Genomic DNA, 20,748 nt, shown 5'->3' on the forward strand with positions numbered 1-20,748 from the left:
GGTACCAAATACACGACCCGCCCCTGGGTTTCTCCTTAGTACACATCCGCCATGGAGTGGTGTCACGATTCCTGATCGGAAGAGTGAGGGAGAAGCGCGCGACAGTTATATAAGGGGAGGATTAATATTCCACGAAGCATCAAGACAGCAGCAGGAGAAAGAGATCAGCAAGATCAAGAAAGAGACCTTCCAACCACTGCCTCCCCGCTGCCTCACATCTCCCTCGTTCTCCCCTTCCCAAGTCTAATTGGCGGCGGCGTGATAGTGAGCTCCATATCTGCGTCTTCCCCAGAACATCAGCTCGCGCTGACAAACGCCCCCGCGCAGGTAACGCGCCTACTTTGATGCTTTGAACATGCTTTGTTCTTACTTCTGCCGCCTAATTGAATAAACTGGACAGAGGACACGATTGGTGTTGTCCGACCGTGACGGTTGCTCATCTTCACGCTGGCTTCGCCTTCGCCCGTTTTTCCTCCGAGCGCCTTCTGCCGCCCACGCAGCGAGAGGGGAGGCCGCCAGGCTCGTCGACGCAATTGGATGGCGCGCATTCTCTCACGGGCCACTTGCGTTCAGCCTCGGAGAGATGCGGCAGGCTTCACTCGCAATGAGGATATGGAAAGCCACATAGTTGTATATAGTCCATTTGAAGCCCTTGATATCCAGCTTAAGGTCCATGTACTAGTACGCTCTTGGTCCTGATGAGTAAGACAATTCAGTGCACTAGTAGAACTAGGAAGTTGGGTTTTTTTCTTTTTCCCGTCTTCTTCCCCACCCCCGCTACTAGTGCCACTTTTGGCATACTTGTACGACCATAAGATGAAGATGAAAGCTATCAAATACTGTAAATGCTCTCACGGCTTTCCAGCCAGGCTCATGTACTAGTATACTCTTTGTCCTCACTTGCAGGACAACTTTGCTCAAATGGCACCATTTGGGCATTTATACAATATTAACCTAGTAAGGCAGCAAGTAGGTAAGTCAGTGTACTAGTAGAACGACTAGGGCGCACTAGCAGAACGACAGTGTCTTACTAATAACGTTTTTTTTACACTACTAGCGCCACTTTTGAATGTCTAGTATTATGACCTTAAGCTGGATATCATGGATGTCGAATACATTCTTAAACGGCTTTCCATAACTGGCAAGATAACTACCTAGTAGGACAGGTACTGTACATGTTACTGGCGAGGCAAAACTGTGCACTTGTTGAAACTCTGTGCCACTAACACAACTAGTAACATTATAACAGCCTACGAGTTACCCTCTAGCGCTTAAAGTGCATAACAAATGTATTGGAGCACCCATCATCACGACAAGAGATCATGAATTGCTTTAATGCAGACTCTTTCAATATCAGTCCCCTCTCAGCATTTGACCATTTTCAAATGGTGAATTTCAAAGAAGAATTTCAAACCGGAATCACCTTTTTACACTATTTGAGAAGTCTGGAATTAATCAAGCAAAACACTCAACCACTAAAACATTTATTCTGTTCGCAAATGCAAGTAAATAGAATTTGACATCCTAATCAAGAAAGAAAATGTCAGTAGTATTTCAATTTCTGTTTATTGAAAATGCAAGCGGGCAGAAAATGGTTGTAGGGGACCGCGTAGACAAGGGGACCAGGAGTGAGAACCGCAGCAGAACAACAGTGAGACCGTCTAGATATCGACTACGGTGTCCTAGCCAATGCCAGCCGTAGCGACAACTGCAGTACATTTTCAAAACTGCGCGCGTGGGTTGCGCTAGACTTTAAACCTGAAATGTCAATGCAGAGTCGTAAAGTCGACTAATCAGTTCAATCCATAGTAGACACTGTTTAGGGGATTCGGGGCCCACTATTGGCAGACGTATTGTCAGAAATGGATGTATTTTAAGAGTCCGAACTTGACCCTCCAAAACTCACTCAGTAACGCCACCTGCCATTTTGCTTTGAAGCAGTCGTTTGGGGTGAATTCCAGGGCTCGTACTTTGACAAACTCCTCTTCGCGAATTTGCCCAAAAGAGCCCCGACCGGAAGCGGGTATCCTAGAGAGATGGGCCAAGCTAAATCGCCAAGCTGTTTTCCTCATGGCATTGAATGTGGGTGGAGCGTGGCGTCCAAATTCGATGATCATTTTGAGGATTTTCCATCTAAAAGTGGGAATGAGGGCCTAGTAGCGATTTCTTATTTGACCATGTTTCAAGTTATTTCCGTTCAGTTGTTGTTGTTTTTTTGTATACTTTGAGAAGATTACCTCATAGAGCGGGACACAAATTCCGTCGATCCACTCCAATTGAAGAGCAGGCAGCTCGTCCTTTCTGTTTCGGTCAAAGATGGCCTGAAACACAAACAGAAGAGTGAGTCGTTCACTTGCAATGTTGCCACGTGGACAGAAGCGACAGTCCAAATCGTTTCACAGCAACAAATGTGTTCGTTTCTCATTTTGTCTGTCACCTCTTTCTTCTGCAGCGTTTACTAAGACACTGCGCTTCAGCGATATCTGCGACGACTCACTTCAGAAGTTAATATTTAATTTCCGACACCCACACATTAAACGGTGCACGGTTGACATAAAGAGCACGGCAGGGAGGGGTGCTGCATTAGAGAGCGGTCAATATGGCGTGGCTTGATTAGTCATTTTGTCATGACATGAAAAGCTGCTGCCTTCCTTGAGAAATGTCTGTGTAGATTCTCAGTCCTCGAAAACGGTTTACAATAGAGGCTGTCCTTCAAAGCGTCATAAGCAAACAATCAGAGGCTGTATTCATAAAGCACCAATAGCTTAGACTGAACCAATTACAAAAAGTCATGCCATAATTCTTCGACGAGTCCCCTGAAAACAAGCGTGGCATCCTAAGGTAAAAGCTGTTCGCACTAAAGGAGGAGGACTTTGAGCAGGCTCAGGCCATCTTAAAATGAAATGTAATATAATGTACAGTATGTTGTATTTAATTAATAAGCAGATGAGAGAAATATCAACACTACAGTTAGACTTCAGCATCAGCATACTGTATGTGTCACCACTTATTCAATTAGATGGAGAAAAAAAAGAATCATCTTTTTTGTCATTAATTGTGCACTTTCATATGTATATTGTATGATGTGTCCTCTGCATTTAACGTTGGGGACAATGGTACGCACACGCCGGAGAAGGCGCAACCGAGAGCAGCTCTTTAGGGTTTTGATGCCTTTGTCAAGGATACCAAAGCCGTCGCTTCTTTTTTTTTTTTTACTTGTTTTGACGGTTAAAACATTGAATTTCTCTTGGAGTGGTTCAAAGGAGTGAAAACAACGACATTTAATTTAATGCAACAGTTTACAGTGGTGTCCCCCTTGAGATAAGAGTGCCCTGAATTCTTTGTCTTGAAATAAGAGCAACATTCGAGAAACGAGTGCGCTTCAGAACCCAATGGCTATATGGTGGCAGCACACTTCACAACATCCAGCCATCATCAGTTCACATTGGTTTCCTCGCAGTGAAAGAACAAAATCAGTTGGTGGCACTAATGCACCATTAAGCTGGTTTGCCAACTGCCAATAAACCCCACAGAAGAAGAACAAGGAAGGACAGGTTATGTGGAGAGCAAATGTTATGACTGTGTGTTTTTACACAGTACAATACTGTTGAGTGCAATTTTTCTTCCAAACAAACATTTAAAAAATATAATTTGGGGTATTGTTTGAGAGGGCTGGAACATCCATCCATCCATTTTCTGAGCCGCTTATCCTCACTAGGGTCGCGGGCGTGCTGGAGCCTATCCCAGCTGTCATCGGGCAGGAGACGGGCTACACCCTGAACTGGTTGCCAGCCAATCGCAGGGCACATACAAACAAACAACCATTCGCACTCACATTCACACCTACGGGCAATTTAGAGTCTCCAATTCATGCATGTTTTTGGGATGTGGGAGGAAACCGGAGTGCCCGGAGAAAACCCCACGCAGGCACGGGGAGAACATGCAAACTCCACACAGGCGAGGCCGGGGATTGAAACCGGGTCCTCAGAACTGTGGTCACTGAAGAGATTTAACTCATATCTTAAGGCACAACTGTATTTCCTTTACTTGCTACCGGGCAGAAAGCTACTCCTCTGTTAATTAATTTTTTTTTTCACACATTGATGGTCAGTAGTAGCGATCAGCCGGCCCGATTATTGGCACCGATATTTGGAACGTTTACATATATCGGCATCTGTATTTTTTTCAAATTATTTTTTTTATTTGATTTTATTATTATTATTTTCTCTGACGTGCTGATATCAAGAAATGAATTTACAACTGGGTTATTTCGGCTGAGATGCAGCCACGCCTCTCTCTCTCTCTCTCTCTCACTCTCTCTCACTCGCTCTCGCCTGCCATTTTTGTCCCCAACATTGTTCCACCCACGGCGCCATCTGATTGGTTAAGCAGCCACAGCACGAGTAAGGGGCGGGGCCCATCTGAAGCGGAAGCTCTTCTCACAAAACAAACGCCGGGCAGAGGAAAACGATTTCTCGTGTGGAGAACCACCGGAGAGCAAAACTCATGTGTCGAAGGTAAACGCAGAAAACTCTCCCAAAATTGTAATAAACATCCCAGTGCTCTACATCTCACAACTACTACTAACGTTACGTTACAGTGAGCAGCAGAGTAAACATTAGCGGCAACTCTGCCGGCTCGGAGTACCATCCGATATGTCTTGTGAATCCCCTGAAATATTCCTGTTGATGACGTCGATGTGGAAGGCTGCGTGTGTGATTGTGACAGAGCGAGAAATTCAATTCAGAAAATCTGAAAATGAAAGTGAAGTTGAGATTCTGTGGGCTATTTAGTGTTTTAACAGTTGGTTTAATCTCTTGCAACAAGGCTGCTGATAATATTGATATAGAAATGGTGACAGTAGTAAGAAGTATATGTGGGAGAGAGTAAAATTCAGTGATTGATCGAAACAAAATGGTGGAACATTTTAAATACTGTGTGAGCTCATTAAAACCCTAATGGCTGTTTGTGTTCTGTCAGGAGTTTGATTGCACTCATTGCAACTATTATGCTTTTTATGTAGCGTTTGTCATATTAATCACTAATAATGTAGCAGCATAGTTTTAAATGACAGGGTCATTGCTATTGCATGGTAAAATATAAAATGTAATAATGAAATCAATTTTAGACTACTCAAATGCTGTAATAAATTAAGCACTGTGAGTTGAGCATATGTCAGCATGTGGCCCACCTTAAACACTTTTTTAAATTTTTTATTTTATTTTTTATTTATTTTCTCTTCTTTCCCAAACCCTTGTTGCAGATGAATGGACCCAAGTCTAAAAGCGCAGTCTGGCAGTATTTCAATCAGCCAACACAAGGGAAGGCTGTGTGCAAAACATGCAATGATGAAGTCAGCATGGGAGCAACAATAGCAAGATATTTGTATTTTGTATGGTTAAATAAACATGCTTCAGGCATTTAAACGAAGTTAAGTGTTTGTATTCTTAAAAAATGTGATGCCAATTTTTATACTTTTACTGCAAATGAATATCGGCTCCAAATATCTGTTATCGGCCTTCTTAACTACTAATAATCGGTATCGGTCCTGGAAAACCCCATATCTGTCGATCTCTAGTCAGTAGCCACGTACTGTAGGTCTGTTAGTTTTAAAAATGATTGACCAATCTAAAGTGTTGAAAATGGCTTGTGCTCTTAGATGATACAATGTTAATGGCTCAACAGAAATGCCATTTTTTTGGGGTCTCCCGACAAGTGATGGACTCTTTCTATATATAAATATATACATAAACACACACACAATTTGTTTGCTTTAAGACTTGGGCTCTATTTTCTTGACTGGTTGCGCATGGCGTAACTCTGTGAGGAGGCGGGCCCGGTGTTGATAATTCCGTGGACCGGCGTGTCCAAGTGCATTTAAAAGGCGACGTCTGCACTGGTGTGGAGGTGTTCACAGCGGATTTCGATCGAAGCGGCGCCTCTCATTCCCCTTAAATGCGGCGCAATAGCCTCGCATGGTGACCTGTTCATATGCAGAAGAGGACGCAGTGGTCCGTGCATGACTGTATAGTTGAACGTTAGCGCGTACCCTTATTAAATACAGAATGAGCTGCTGAAAACCATTGGCAACTTTAATACTGTGTGTCCACAGACCTCCTGTATCTATAGCCCTTCGTATGCTCCCTTTCAAATTCACCAAAATCGCATTAGGCCACCTGTGCCAAATCTACGGTCCCAGCATGCATGAATTTATACGGACTTTCTGACACCAAATTCCACCGGCAAGGAAAGCGGGTACACCCTGAAGTCAAAATGTGAAAACGCTGTAAGATTGAAAACTGAGGTGCAGCACAATACTTTTGTGAAATATTTCCAAAAACGGAAGGGTGTACTCACTTCTGTGAGATAATGTAGATATGCAGTCTATTGGTCATGGGGGTGAAACGAACGGCACTGACATTTTCTAATGGACTCACCGAGGGTGTGAGCTTCAGCTCTGATCGCTCTCTGTCGCCCTGCTCAAAGAACTCGCTGGTCACTAACTCGGCCACCTAGAAGGAGGATATGTTGAAGATATGTCGACAAACACATCCTGACCCCTTGATCAAACAGGCGACCCCGAGTTGCTCACCTTGCGGGATATTTCCCAAGGCTTAGTGACGGCGCCGAGATCACACGCCGTCATCATCATGGATCTGAGAGGGAAAAGGACGATCTGCGTCATTTTAGATTTTTAGAATAGGGAGACATTTTTTTACGGTAGAGTTTGACCTGCACATGTCTCTGTGGGCCTTCACGTTCCAGTTGTACTCCCCTTTGTTGACTAGTTCAAAGAAAGTGTTTCTGTTCCTGAGAGGGAGAAGTAACAGGTGTAAGACACACAAGGTCCACCAGGGGGCGTTGTGAACCAAACTAGGCCTGAACTGGTTGAAAACTCGGTCAGTGTAATTAATATACAGTATTGAATGGTCGCTCCTGTACAAACGCCAGGCTTGCCATTTGAAATCTGATGATGTAGAACATACTCGAAGTAAAGAGTGAGGTCAGTGGCCAGAATAGACTGTTTGAGCAGCTGCATGAGGTTGCTGTACTCGGCAGATGAGAGGTTGGAGAAGATGTTGTGACCCTGGACAGACGTGACACAAACGGCGTCAATTCATAAATCATACGCAAGAACACTGAAGTGCACACCATACAACAGTCAGAAGACCCACACAATATAGTCCAAGAGTCACCAACATGGTGCCCGCAGTGTCTTCACATAGACAAATATAATTAATTATTAATAATAACATAATAATTAGGTAATTTGAGGGCAAATTTCCACACCGGTTGAATCAAGGCAACTAAAATGTTCTTGTTTGTTGAACAGTTCAGCTGGCTTGATTCAAACTTTGCACTGACCTGCATGACTGAGAATCTACACAGACATTTTGAGCTAATTTGTTATTACACTTAGTCAGCTGCTCAGACAGAAAGGGAGTCTCATCGATAAATGACAGAAGTGATGGAAGAAAAAATTGTGGATTTGAATTATTTTAATTTGCATACAACTTAATTGGTTTGATTATTATTATTTTTTTTAACATATTTTTAAATTGGATACATTCATGAAGTACTTGCCACATCCTTCTGTATAATAAAGCAAAGTGAGAATGACTGGAGCAAAAGGTGGGCGGGAGTGTTGTGTAAAGTGTATATTGTAATTAATGATTGGTGCAAGCCGGCAGATAGAAACCTGAGGAGCCTGGTCTTCTCTTTGAATTAGCCACACTATTCATTTATATGCTAATAGGACGGCTCAAGTTCGACGGCGGTATCAAGAGTAACCATTAGGATAGTCCAAGAAAACATTTGTCAGCCTAGTGTGTTGTCAGCAGCGTGATAATGAAGACTGCTGCTCAGCTGCTCCCGCAAAACGTCTTTAATTACAACTTCACACATACAAAAAAGCCAGTCATCTGCTAAAATGTCTCTCTCGCTCTCTCTCAACCAATTAACACTAAATCCATCACCCCAGTAATCACATTGATTTGAGGGGAGCATGAGCCATTTGTTTACTCGCGTCACATATTATTACAGTGGCCACATGTTTGCCTTTGGGTGAAAACGGCATGAACTCCTTTTGTATTTGTAAATGAAAGTAGGTTGGAAAAATAAATAAATGACAGATGCGACTATAAACATGTTGCAGCTTGTGCATATTATCGATGGTTTACATCCGCTGCCAACATGGGGAAATGTCTTTTGCTTTGCAGCTATTTGCTCATTACTATCATCGTCATCATTATTGCTTATTTGGTAACATCACATTTTATCCTGCGGAAGCCACAAGTTTGTAGTCTGTTGTTTTTAAGTATGTCTGGTAATTTTTTGTCTAATTTTTAACCTCACAATCTTAGTTCTTGTTAATCTCAGCACTTCAACTCATAACAATACTTGGAAGTTCATAATTTTTAAAGTTGAAAGTTTTTTTTTAAATTTTATAAATATTTCTTTTTAAACCTTTGCAGTCAATCCATCCATTTCCTGTACCGCTTGTCCGCAGGAGGGTCGTGGGTGAGCTGGAGCCTATCCCAACTGACTCTGACAAAGTCAGGTACACCCTGGTTAGGTCGCAGCTTATTTGTGGATATTTTACCAAAGATTTTAACTATATATATGTGTATATATGTCTATGTATATATGTATATGTGTATATATATATATATATATATATATGTATATGTGTATATATATATATGTATATGTATATATATATGTATATGTATGTATATATATATATATGTATATGTTTTATGCATTAAAAACAAAAACAACAACAACAGCGCAGCAGAAATATAGTTCACCTCGCTTTGCAGGATCATGACGGCATGGTTGAAGTGGTGGTGCTCAAGCGTAGCTGATGTCCCGTAAAGGAGAGCGAGAGCCGAGCCTGTCCTGGCACGTGCACACACACATTTATTTAACAGTGTCTCGTAGTATGGCAGTTGTGGTGTAGTACTGCACCGCATGATACTTTTAATGTTTTCCCCACTTGTGTTGTCAATTAAGGTTCCCAAAATATTATAACCTCAAACACAACAAACATTTTTGTAAAATGAATACTATAACTCACTGACAGTGACTATTAGTATCTTTGTAAGAACTGAATTTATTGTATAGCCCTTGTATTGGATCTCATTCGATTGTTCAAGTGCACGAGATCTTGTGGGCACTGGGTGTACCGGTATATAATTTACATATCACATCCTCAGCAACACTTGTGAACCCCCGTTCATCATTGGGGATAGAATCCAGGCACATCGGCAATAGGTGAAAATAGGCGAAATAGAGAGACCGTATTAAAGAAAAAACTGAAACAGTCCTACCCCTCCCACGTGTTTTAAATTGTAAACATAATAAACACACACAAAAATTGTAAACATAAAATGTATAGAAAATACTCAAAAATGCGTGTGATGTCAGCAAATCTGCTCCTGAGTGAGTGTTTATTTGTTTTGCGACTGTGACTCTCCTTTCCAACCTGTGAGGGCATTACAGTATGTTAAAAGCCATCAAAATTATGTGCAATTTAGCAGGGGTGCAAATGATGAACTGCAATATACAGTGGATATAAAAAGTCTACACACCCCTGTTCAAATGCCAGGTTTTTGTGATCTAAAAAAATAAGTACAGTAAGTCAAGCGTATTTAAGTAAGTATATACAGTAAATCATTTCAAAACTTGTTTCCTACCATTAATGTGACCGATACGCTGTCTAACTCAATTGAAATTTGTCATGGAAATGCCTACTGGAAAATCTGAACTTTATTTGGGGTTAATCAGAGGCACTTGAAACGGCGGCAAGTGTGTGGCAATTCCCATTTAACATACAGTAGGTTTGAATCTTAATGGTTAATTCTGGACATAGCCATATCCCCAGTTATAAGAGGGTGCGGACACTTCGGCAACCACATTATCTGTTGTCTATTTTTACTTGCCCTCTTGAAAAGAGAAGTAAAGGGTGCTCATGAGTGATAGAGAATGTCTGTTGCTGTCGAAGCATTTAAACTTGGTTTTAATCTGTCTATAATAACACTATAGTAAGATAAGCAAGCACAAATGTCACCTGCTCATCGAAATGTCCTCATCAATTAGACACTTTTGTAAGTTTTATACAACTTGCCACTTGACTCTTGCTGATCTGCTTGCTGCTGCAGGTGGCAAAACACTCCAAAGAGCGTGTAGGAGGATGCGCATTCGGCAGAGCGAGTCTGAGACACTTACTTTGCCTGAAAAGCGTTGTTGGTGCCCCGGTGGTCCAAGTCGTGACACACGCAACCCACGATAAGTGCTAAGATCTCCACTTCTGTCAGAGTCTCCTGGAAGCCCGCCGTCTGATCGGAAGATGAGAAAAAAAAAAAAACATGCTTACTCAGTGTTTCTTACTCTCTTATTTGTACAAGCTATGAGAAGGACACTGAATAAAAATGGAAAATGCTCCCCAGAAGAAGAAGAAGAACAAACCAAAAAGAATGGAGATGGTTGACAAGCATACCTTTGCATGACTTGGGTGAATGAGTTCAAGAGGCCATGTGCTGAGCGAGTCACAACATTGTGGGTAAAGCGGCAAAGATACCGAGGCCTGCAGCCAGCTCATTACGGCAGTGATTCTCAAAGTGTGGTACGAGGAGTACTAGTGGCTCTCTCTAGTGTTACGTGAAAGAATCACTGAATTAAACACATATAACATGTACACCATTTGAAGTGTTCAAACACAAAAGCAGATCTCTCCATTTTGGGGGAATTTAATATTTTTTTAATTTTTGGTTTCCAGGTTAAAGCTGATCATTTCTATTTAGGGTATTCTAAATTAGTAGAACCCAAGTATTGAAGAGGCTAATTTGGAAAAAATCTGAAATGATTGAATATGTCTTCAAAAGAGATCTTTGTCATTTTGTTGCATACCCAGAAAATTCGAAGAAAATACAATTCTTCAAAATTTTACTCTGCTACTGTACGTTATGAATTCCAGTACGGCACATATTCGTAGACTATTACAATTCATGCATCAATTCACAAGCAGAGCTCCAGTGTTGATCGATGATAAACTAATTAAATTTTTCTTCCATTAACAGCCAACATCAACAAGTTTCCATCTGCTGACCTGTTCTCGGGAGAATTTAGAAGGATTTCTACAAAATGTAAAGGACTATAATTATTAGGAAACTGACAACTTTTTGAAAATCAATACATGTTATGAAAATATTATGGCCTCACCTTATATGCTTAGAAATTATGCTTTTTTTTTGTGGCAAAATATAGTAATTTGAATGCAGATTGTCTCGCTCATTTATTGTCATCTATTGTGAAATTTGAACATATCATAGCTATTCAGATGACACAGTTATATCTAGCAGTGTCTCCAGATGACTGTAGTTCAATTGAGGTGTTGTGTCACTGTCTAAAACCGATACATAACTGGATGAGCCAATCTTTTCTTCAATAAACCACAACAAAACTGAGATGATTTTTGACAATACAGAAAAGAGGATTGCTGTTAGTAAATACCTGGAGTCACTCTCTTTAAAAACCAAAGATCAAGTCCGAAACCTTGGTGTGCTGATGGATTCCGACTTGACTTTCAACAGTCGTAGCAAAGCAAAGCAAATGTATTTATATAGTCCATTTCATACACAAGGTAACTCAATGTGCTTTACATGAATGATTAAAAGCATTTAAAAACAAAGAAAAAAAACGGTTTATAATCATTTAAAACAGAAAAAAAATACAAATTAAAGCAGCGTACTGTGCAAGAAATATCATTTAAAAGTGGAAATGCTCTAGAAAGCATGGGGGGGAAAGAAGAGTTTTTAACCTGGACTTAAAAACGCTGGCGTCACTTCTGTTGGCAACCTAATCCAATTTTTGTGCAGCATAATAGCTAAATGCTGATTCACCATGTTTGCTTTGGACTCTGTGCTCCACTATTAGTCTGTCGATCAGAGAGCCCTACTGACTATCTACAAAAAGAATTACAGTCCCACAGGTTTAAAAAAGTGAAATAACAAATCAATTACTAAAACTGCCTTCAACCGTCTGAAGAACATATCACAAGTGAAAGCTTGCATGTGTCAAGCAGACCAGGAGAAGGTCATCCATGCTTTTTTCTCAAGTAGATTTGACTATTGTAATGGTCTTCTGACTGGACTCCCCCAAAAGAGCATTAAATTGCTGCAGCTCGGGTTCTGAAGAGAACAAAGAGGTCAGAACATATTACTCTATTATTATTCTAAAGTCTCTACACTGGCTCCCTGTCAGCTTTATAAATACATTTTAAAGTTCTGCTACTGGTCTATAATTCACTAAATGGTTGAAGTCCTGAATACATGAAAGAAATGCTCATGGAATATAAACCCAGTAGGGCTCGGAGCTCTACAGACTCAGGTTAAATAGTGGAGCACAGAGTCAAAAGCAAACATGGAGAAGCAGCATTTCGCTATTATTCTGGATACAAATGCAATAAGTTGCCAACAGAAGTGACGTCAGCCCCAAGTGTGCATGTTTCTAAGTCCACGTTAAAAACTCTTTTTTTTTCTCATGTGTTTTAGAGCAGTACCACTTTGAAGTGATATTTCTTGCACTGTACACAGTTTTCATTGTACTTTTATTTTTCTCGTTGTTTTAAATGTTTATAAGCATTTTTTTCTTTGTTTTTAAATGCTTTTAATCATGCAAAGCACATTGAGTTACCTTGTGTATGAAATGCGTCATATAAATAAATTTGCTTTGCTTTACTATAACTTGGCTTTCTATACAATTTTCTACTTAAGTGCATGGTTCTGCTCATGTACTTGTTGATTTGTTCCTCTTTAATTTAGAGATTTCGTTCTATTTAAATATTAGTGTTCTTTAGCTACGGATTACTAGTCTTCTTACCGTGAGCATGGCAAACATGCACTGGCACACATTGAAGGCATGTCTCCAGTTGTGGTAGAGAACCATGCGGTAGTTTTTCCTCACCGTCAGCAGCCATCTGCACAGCGTCTGGAAGGAAATTAAAATGTATGATTATATTTAAATATACTGAGCAGGAATGCTGATTATCAAATTTATGAATGTGTGCAGATTGCAACAGATTTGTTGAACTTGTTGAACTTGGTATGTTCTGACCAACCAATCAGAGAATGAAAAAACATTATTGTGGGCCAGCTGTCAGATTTTAAATCTGATTCGTTAATGAAACCCATTGCCCTGCACGTTAGATTGGCATGGCAACTCTTAGAGATTGATTGGACAAAAAAAAAAATGTAACATCCACATACAGTTCTGGAAGCAGTACTGCCAGAACAAAACACTATCAAATGAAGAGAATAGACTGTTGGCATTAAATTAACACAACAAATACAGTGGTGCCTTGCGAGAGGAGTTAAATATGTTCCGTGCCCAAACTCATAACTCAAAACACTTGTATCTCGAATCATCTTTCTTCATTGACATGACTGAAAATGCCATTAATTTGTTCCAGGCCCCAAAAAAACCTAAAATGTCTGTAATGTGTTTTTTAGTAAGAAAACCTATTTTCTTCATAAAAGGATACACTAATAAGATATCGATATGTATATGTAATAAGAATAGAACCTAAAGAATTCAACAGTTTGTGCATAAATCATTTATTGTGGCTACTTCTGGTGTGCGGCGCAGTATAATCATGCGAATGAAGAACTATTGTGAGTGACGTAGTAAGACGCAGGAATATTGGTCATTTTTTGCATAAGGTAAAGAATATATGCCTGTAAGTGTTACTTTGTCGTTGTACCATTTTTTTCCCCAATATCTGTTGCTTAAAGCATTATAACACCATCACATACATGCTATTCGTTAGCCCGTCTATGGCATATCCTATTATCACGCGAGCGTACTTTGAGGCAAAGTTATGTGGTTGTCTTTAATACAAAACGTGTAAATCTCTTTGTTACTGGTAAGTTTGACAGGAAACTACCACAAGGAGTGGAATTAAACAGCTTTGAAGCCTCTTTTTTAAAGAATTGTTTACAATCTGTCAAACTGCTGCTTGTTCTGAAGTGAGTTGAGCTCACTGCCACCATACAGTGCTCGCATCTAAAATTTTTGCTCCCAAGTGAGAGCAAAAAAAAACTAAAACTCGGCTGACTAGTATCTCAAGACGCCACCATATTAGAATGTTGGTTGCAAATGTAGGTCAGTGTTTCTGCCTAGCCTTCAGCAAATATGAGAACAGTCATCAAAAGTGTTTTAAGAAAATTAATGGAATCCTCACCTCATAGTCAATCTTAAATTTGGGAACCATTCCCAGCTCCATGAACATCCTCAGCGCGGCCGTTATCATGGCATCAACGTCCAGGGAGAAATCGTCAAAGGAGAGCTTGCCAATTCCCAGCTCGCACACCAGAGGGATGTTGGCGGCCTGCAGCGTGGAACACCAAGAGGGACGAAGGAAATGAGTTTAGGAGGCTGCGGCGGTTACAGGATGCATCGAGGGGCTCACATTAATGAGGAAGCCTTAAAACCAGATTCCACTGTTTACTTTTACAGCTGATTAGAAGCAAAATGTGACATCAATACTCAATCATTTCACATGTAAACAATCCCAATTAAGCATATTAATAGTGAAGTGTGGTATAATAAGTGCTTCCTTAGCTCTGGTCACTATGTAGATGATCCTTTAATGCTGCTTTACCAGCACCTCATTTCAGTAAATCAAATTTGTCTTGCACGCATCCATTTCGGTTGGAGTATAAAAAATTTTTTTAAATACAACCCCGATTCCAATGAAGTTAGTACGTTGTGTTGAACGTAAATAACAGAATAAAATGATTTGCAAATCATGTTCAACCTATATTGAATTGAATAAAGGATTCACTTCAGAAAACCATTATCAGTAAATACAGTACGGCGCTACATGCGTAAGTGCAACTTGAAACTCTACTATGCAAAGCAAAAGCCATTTATCAACGGCACCCAGAAACGCCGCCGGCTTCTCTGGGCCCGAGCTCAACTAAGATGGACTGATGAAAAGTGGAAAAGTGTTCTGTGGTCCGACGAGTCCACATTTCAAATTGTTTTTGGAAATTGTGGAGGTCGTGTCCTCCGGGCCAAAGAGGAAAAGAACCATCTGGACTGTTATGGACGCTAAGTTTAAAAACCAGCATCTGTGATGGTATGGGGATGTGTTAGTGCCAATGGCATGGGTAACTTACACATCTGTGAAGGCACCATTAATGCTGAAAGGTACATACAGGTTTTGAAGAAACATGTGCTGCCATCCAAGCAACGTCTTTTTCATGGACGCCCCTGCTTATTTCAGCAAGACAATGCCAAACCACATTCTGCACGTGTTACAACAGCGTGGCTTCCTAGTAAAAGAGTGCGGGTACTATACTGGCCTGCCTGCATTCCAGACATGTCTTCCATTGAAAATGTGTGGCACATTGTGAAGCATAAAATACGACAACGGAGACCCTGGACTGTTAAACAGCTGAAACTGTACATCAAGCGAGAATGGGAAATAATTCCACCTACAAAGCTTCAACAATTAGTGTTCTCAGTTCCCAAACGTTTATTGAATGTTGTTAAAAGAAAAGGTGATGTAACACAGTGGTAAACATGACCCTGTCCCAGCTTTTTTGCAACCATACAATTCGAAGTTAATGATTATTTGCTAAGAACAATCAAGTTTATCAACTTGAACATGAAATATCTTGTCTTTGTAGTGTATTCAATTAAATATAGGTTGAACATGATTTACAAATCATTGAATTCTATTTTTATTTATGTTTAACACAATGTCCCAACTTCATTGGAATTGGGGTTGTAATTCCTGCACTGATGTTGGGCACTCAGGTGTATCTTTACCTCTCAATTCACAGCTCCAGGTTTTCCCAAATGTCAGCCAGGTTTATTTACTGACGCCACTGGCTCTTGCAGATAAACGCACTCAATAAGGATCCATACAGTATGTAGAGCAGTTATGAAAGAAGGGGGTTGTGTTGGCGGGTGGGGGTGATGATGCAGAGCACATTGCTTAAGAGATCACACAGGTGCACAGGAGGGGACATTTATAAAAATAAAAAGATGTTTCTATTTTGCTGTAATGGTCACACAGGAAAATCCTTTACTTGAAAGTGCGGAAAAATAGGTCATATCTACAGTATATTTCAGAAATGTCAACCCAATTAAAAATGTAAAATGTCTTTTCCGTTTTATGAAGAATGAATATAGCAATTGTCTATTGAATGCTATTACCCATTTTAAATATTTCAACTTGTTTATTTTCACTGGCAAATCTATATTTGTAATCTACTGTATGTATGTAATCAACACTATGTGCCAATACAGGAAGTGGTAAAGGAAGTCGGTGAGTCAATATACCCTTCTCTGATGTAATGTACATAGAGAGATTATCACCTAATGAAAAATAACTAAAACGTTCATTGCATTGCCATCTTAACAGTTGTAAGCTTTCATACATAAACAATAAACAGAGCCATCAGAGAAATCTTGGTTTAAGCCACTTTTATATTTGCATTCACTTGAAAGGTGACGTCACCGTACTTATGCTTTATTTTATTGTACAGTATTGCCTTGAGATAAAAGTGACCCCATTTACAAGTTGTTCGAGATAAATGCCGTAGTTCGGCCGATTATCGCTTTGACTTTGGAGCAGAAATTTGAGATGCAAGCGCAGTACGTGGCAGTCAACTCAACTTCAGATCACTTCAAAACAAACAGCAGTTTAGCATCGCAAACAAATCTTTAAAAGTGGCTACAAGCTGTTTAATGCGTCTCCCTATTAAAGATCACAATCAAACTAGCCACAAAACAAAAAGTGTGTATTTACAACAAACATAACTTTGTCTTAAAGTCTGCTATCTTAATGCTAACACATAATGGAAAATACAATTGCGGGCTAACGATTAGCATCTATGTGGTGGTGTTGTAACTCTTTAAGCAAGGGATATTTGAACACAAATGGTGCAGCAACGTATGTAGACAGACAATATAACAATACATGAATATATTATTTATTCTCTGCAAAAAATGACTAATATTACCGCAGATTACTGAGTCAGTACTTAAGTGAAACTCGTCTTTGTTTGTCTGCATGACTGTATTATATTGCCACCCGGTAGCCAAGTCACACACATCAAAAGGAGATGTGAATTAATCATGATGCACACAGTTTAGTTATTTAAATTGTATTTAATTAATGTTATTACTTACTGTTTTAAGTACAATATTATTGTGATATGTAACTGTTTTAAAACATGAAAAAAATTATATATATACATATATATATATATGTATATATATAATTTTCTTTTTTTGTAGGGCTGAAACGGGTTAATGGCATTTCCATTAATGATTCAAGTGTGTTGAGTCACGAGTGTGGTCACGGAACAAATTAAACTCATATTTCAAGCCACCACTGTATTTACTTTATTGCTAGCTTGTCAAACTCAAGCTAGCTTGTCAAGCTTGTCGCAGGCCACGTTGTAGTTACGGTTTCCCTCAGAGGGCCGTTATAACTGTGAAACCATAAAAATGTTTAATCGCCTCTCCATAGTATTACATATACACAACAACTTGATGGATAGCTACTGTAGTTTTGAAATCAGTTCAACTATTTTTCAAGTTACTGTAAAAAGGGGTTTGGTAACAAAAAATGCTTGCGATATCTCAATGTTATTATTTATTACATATGAAAATTTTAAATTTTGGTACAGATTTCAGCAAGAATCATGAAAGTTGATATACATGATTTGCTTTTGCGGGCCAGACGTGGCCCCTGCGCCTTGAGTTTGTCACCTATGTTTTAATGTGTCTGAAATGAACATATTAAGTTTATGTTTGAATCCAACATGAAGTTCACTTAGTGTAAAAATAATCGAACTACCAAACATAAAAATGCATTTAAATATCTTCTATTTCTGCTTTTAATCCACATACTGGTAATTAATTGTTTTTGTCTGTCAGCGGGCTGATTCAAAAACCACGATTGTGATTTTTTTGAAAAACACAGTGTGGGGGATCACAGACCACTTCCTTTACCCAAAGACAAAGAGAATGAATTGCAAAGTAAAATTGGACATGATACCGACAAAATCTGCACCAAATATTTTCCCATTTTGATAAAGAACTGTGCCAGTTTTAAGGATCCAGGTAAAATTTAATGAGGGGGGGGAAAAAATCATATCTCACAATGCTCAAGAAAGTCTAACGGGTTCCTGCATGTACCACCATCATCTTCCTGAAAAATATAATGGTTTTCCGCTTGGCCTATGCTCAATGTTTCCACCAAGGTTCATGGTCCTGATATCTTTTTCATCATGCAACTGAGTAGCAGACAAACAAACCAAGATGTGCAGGCGAATATAAATATATAAAAATATGCGTCTCCAGCCTTGTCCTTTATCTGCAGTGCACTTTAGTGGAAACATGCGCATTTGCTATTTTTAGCTTGATAGCCAAACTGTTGTAATAGCTTTGTTACAACAACGTTTTTGCGGAGGATGACAGTACTCCTGTAGTAATTGACATTTACCTTAAATTTGTCAACTTCAGTCTTGGAGCAAGTGGCGTGGTAAGAGAGTACCTGAAAAATAATGACACCGGTGACACACATGTTGTTTTTCAATTCATTAAAATACGCAGTGAGTCGGCGAGAAGCTTATGGCTGTGGCCATGATAAACAACGCTGCAGATTAGAATGACACTGCTTTCGTTGAGCGCATCTCTGAAAGTTTAGACTCACCTCCAAGTGAGCGCCTCTGTCAACCCTGAGTCAACTGGCATGTTCCCTACATTCCCCGCGAGAAATACCATGCACAGACCTGCAGTTGCGTATTTCATTAAGACATCATTATTCAGCGCTGGCAGATGTCACTTCCATATTACTTAATTCACGGTACCACCTTTAATGCCTAATTTCGCTCTCTATCAGCAAATGTGACAGGGTTAGGGTGCTAACTGCCATGATGCACCCCAACACTTATTATACGCAACGTTAAGTAATGGTGAATGGCTACTAGGAGTTGAACCCATTAGTCGACGAGTTGACTTCGCTACTCCGCATGTTTAACGGTTGAAGTCCACTAGTCCATCGCTAATTACGTTTTTGGCATCTCCCCTTCCAATCGGTCAATTAACAGAGAAATTTCGACTCGCCGTCTGCTGTAGTCGTGGGACTGTAACACGGAGTGTCTGGCCAACAAGGCAACCCGGTCTTCATACATCTGCACGGGTCCGAGAAGAGGTCAGGGACCGCTCTACTGTGCTGAAAAAATATCAATACCAAAATATGCATCATCGATTAAGCGACTAAGAGAACTACACAAAATCTTTAGATGTTCAACCCCTAATGGATACATAACACTATAGGGAAGATAAAGGATTTCTTTACCCAGCCTTTAATTAATTTGAATAAAACCTACAAAAGGGGGGATATCTACACACTGAGATCAACACTTTTAGATTTCTGGGGGAAAAGAACTGGGAACCAAAGAGACGGAGTTGGCAAACAACATCCAGCATTAATATGCAGATAAGCAAAAAACTTTCATACACTGGCCAATTTTTTTATTCCTTAAATAAAGTGAATTTGTATTTGTTGAAAGGGTATCTGCCTGGACGTTAGACAAAACAAAGTGCCAAAAAAGACTGCAGGAAGTTGAGTTGAGACATGAATGAACAATATTTGCAATTACTCATTAACTGAATAAAAATGCACTTTAACTTAAATATGGCCAGAGTATGAATCATTTTTTTTTTCCTGCAGACTTACATCCAGTGCCACGGATTGCTTGGCCCAGGACTTCTTCACCTGGTCGTACATGATGGTGTTGTTGATGCCCAGGCCACAAAAGATCACAAAGGCCTAAAAAAAAAAAGGATGGAATATTAACACAACTCCACTAGCGATGATACTAAATGACATTAATGCGGGAGAGGCAATACCTCAAAGAGACGCTGGTCCGCATCATCAAATGGTTTTCCATCAAGGCGGTTCAACACTTGAGCAACACCTGTTTGAACAAGTCCAAGGAGAACTAAACTAAGAAATGCCTGTTTGTTGAAACCTGCTACCCAGTAGTGCCGGGGATGATACTTGCAAATTGTTTCTAAGGAACGTTAAAAAAAGAAAATCAAAATAGCAAAAAGCAACAAAAAAAAATAATGTCACAGCAATGTAGGTGGCCTCAAGACCAATTAAGAGAGGAGAGATGTTAACAGCCCTGCCAAATTTGAATGACTAAAAAAAAGTATATAACATTAGGCTTGAAAATTGTGAGCCCTTGTCTCTGCTCTTGAACACTGTGGGTGTGTCTGCTGAATGCACTGAAACCACACCGCTCAACTGTTAATTTTCAATCAAGTACCACTACTATGACGTGGAAAACATTTATGCTACTTTGTCTAGCATCTTTCTTATGCCCACACAAAACTACATGTTTGAGCCATGAAAATATATCCACTTAAAGCCTCAGGTGGCTGGAACAGTTGGAACAGTTTTCACCCCGCAACAACGAGGCACTCGAAAGCGGCTACGCCAGCGCAAAGCCCCTGTCCACTCACTGGCTATCACATCAGACTTTTTTCCCCCCCTTCCCTCGGCCATCTTCTCTCCATGATATGCGCGCACTTACGGCTGACAACGAGGCACTCCAAAGTGCCCACACTAGCACGAAGACCCAGTCCACACGCTGGCTGTCAAGTTGAAGTTTTTATTTCTCTTCACTCTTCTGTCTCTCTCTGCGTGACCTGCGT

General features: G+C 40.0%; 1 protein-coding gene across 1 annotated transcript in view; it reads right to left on the reverse strand.

The window, feature by feature from the left end:
* pde11a (phosphodiesterase 11a) overlaps positions 1-20,748 on the reverse strand; it is a 44,880-nt gene that overhangs the window by 5,191 nt on the left and 18,941 nt on the right. The window contains exons 8-19 of the mRNA XM_061692609.1: positions 19,939-20,006; positions 19,766-19,858; positions 18,527-18,577; positions 14,243-14,389; positions 12,883-12,990; positions 10,231-10,340; positions 8,811-8,901; positions 6,987-7,087; positions 6,733-6,810; positions 6,593-6,656; positions 6,438-6,512; positions 2,238-2,321 (exon numbers count right to left, since the gene is read on the reverse strand). Of these exons, the coding sequence (XP_061548593.1) occupies positions 2,238-2,321; positions 6,438-6,512; positions 6,593-6,656; positions 6,733-6,810; positions 6,987-7,087; positions 8,811-8,901; positions 10,231-10,340; positions 12,883-12,990; positions 14,243-14,389; positions 18,527-18,577; positions 19,766-19,858; positions 19,939-20,006 (1,070 nt within the window). The remainder of the gene's footprint in view (positions 1-2,237; positions 2,322-6,437; positions 6,513-6,592; positions 6,657-6,732; positions 6,811-6,986; positions 7,088-8,810; positions 8,902-10,230; positions 10,341-12,882; positions 12,991-14,242; positions 14,390-18,526; positions 18,578-19,765; positions 19,859-19,938; positions 20,007-20,748) is intronic.

The sequence above is a fragment of the Phycodurus eques genome, chromosome 12 (genome assembly GCF_024500275.1).
Source record: "Phycodurus eques isolate BA_2022a chromosome 12, UOR_Pequ_1.1, whole genome shotgun sequence".
Classification (NCBI taxonomy): Eukaryota; Metazoa; Chordata; class Actinopteri; order Syngnathiformes; family Syngnathidae; genus Phycodurus; species Phycodurus eques.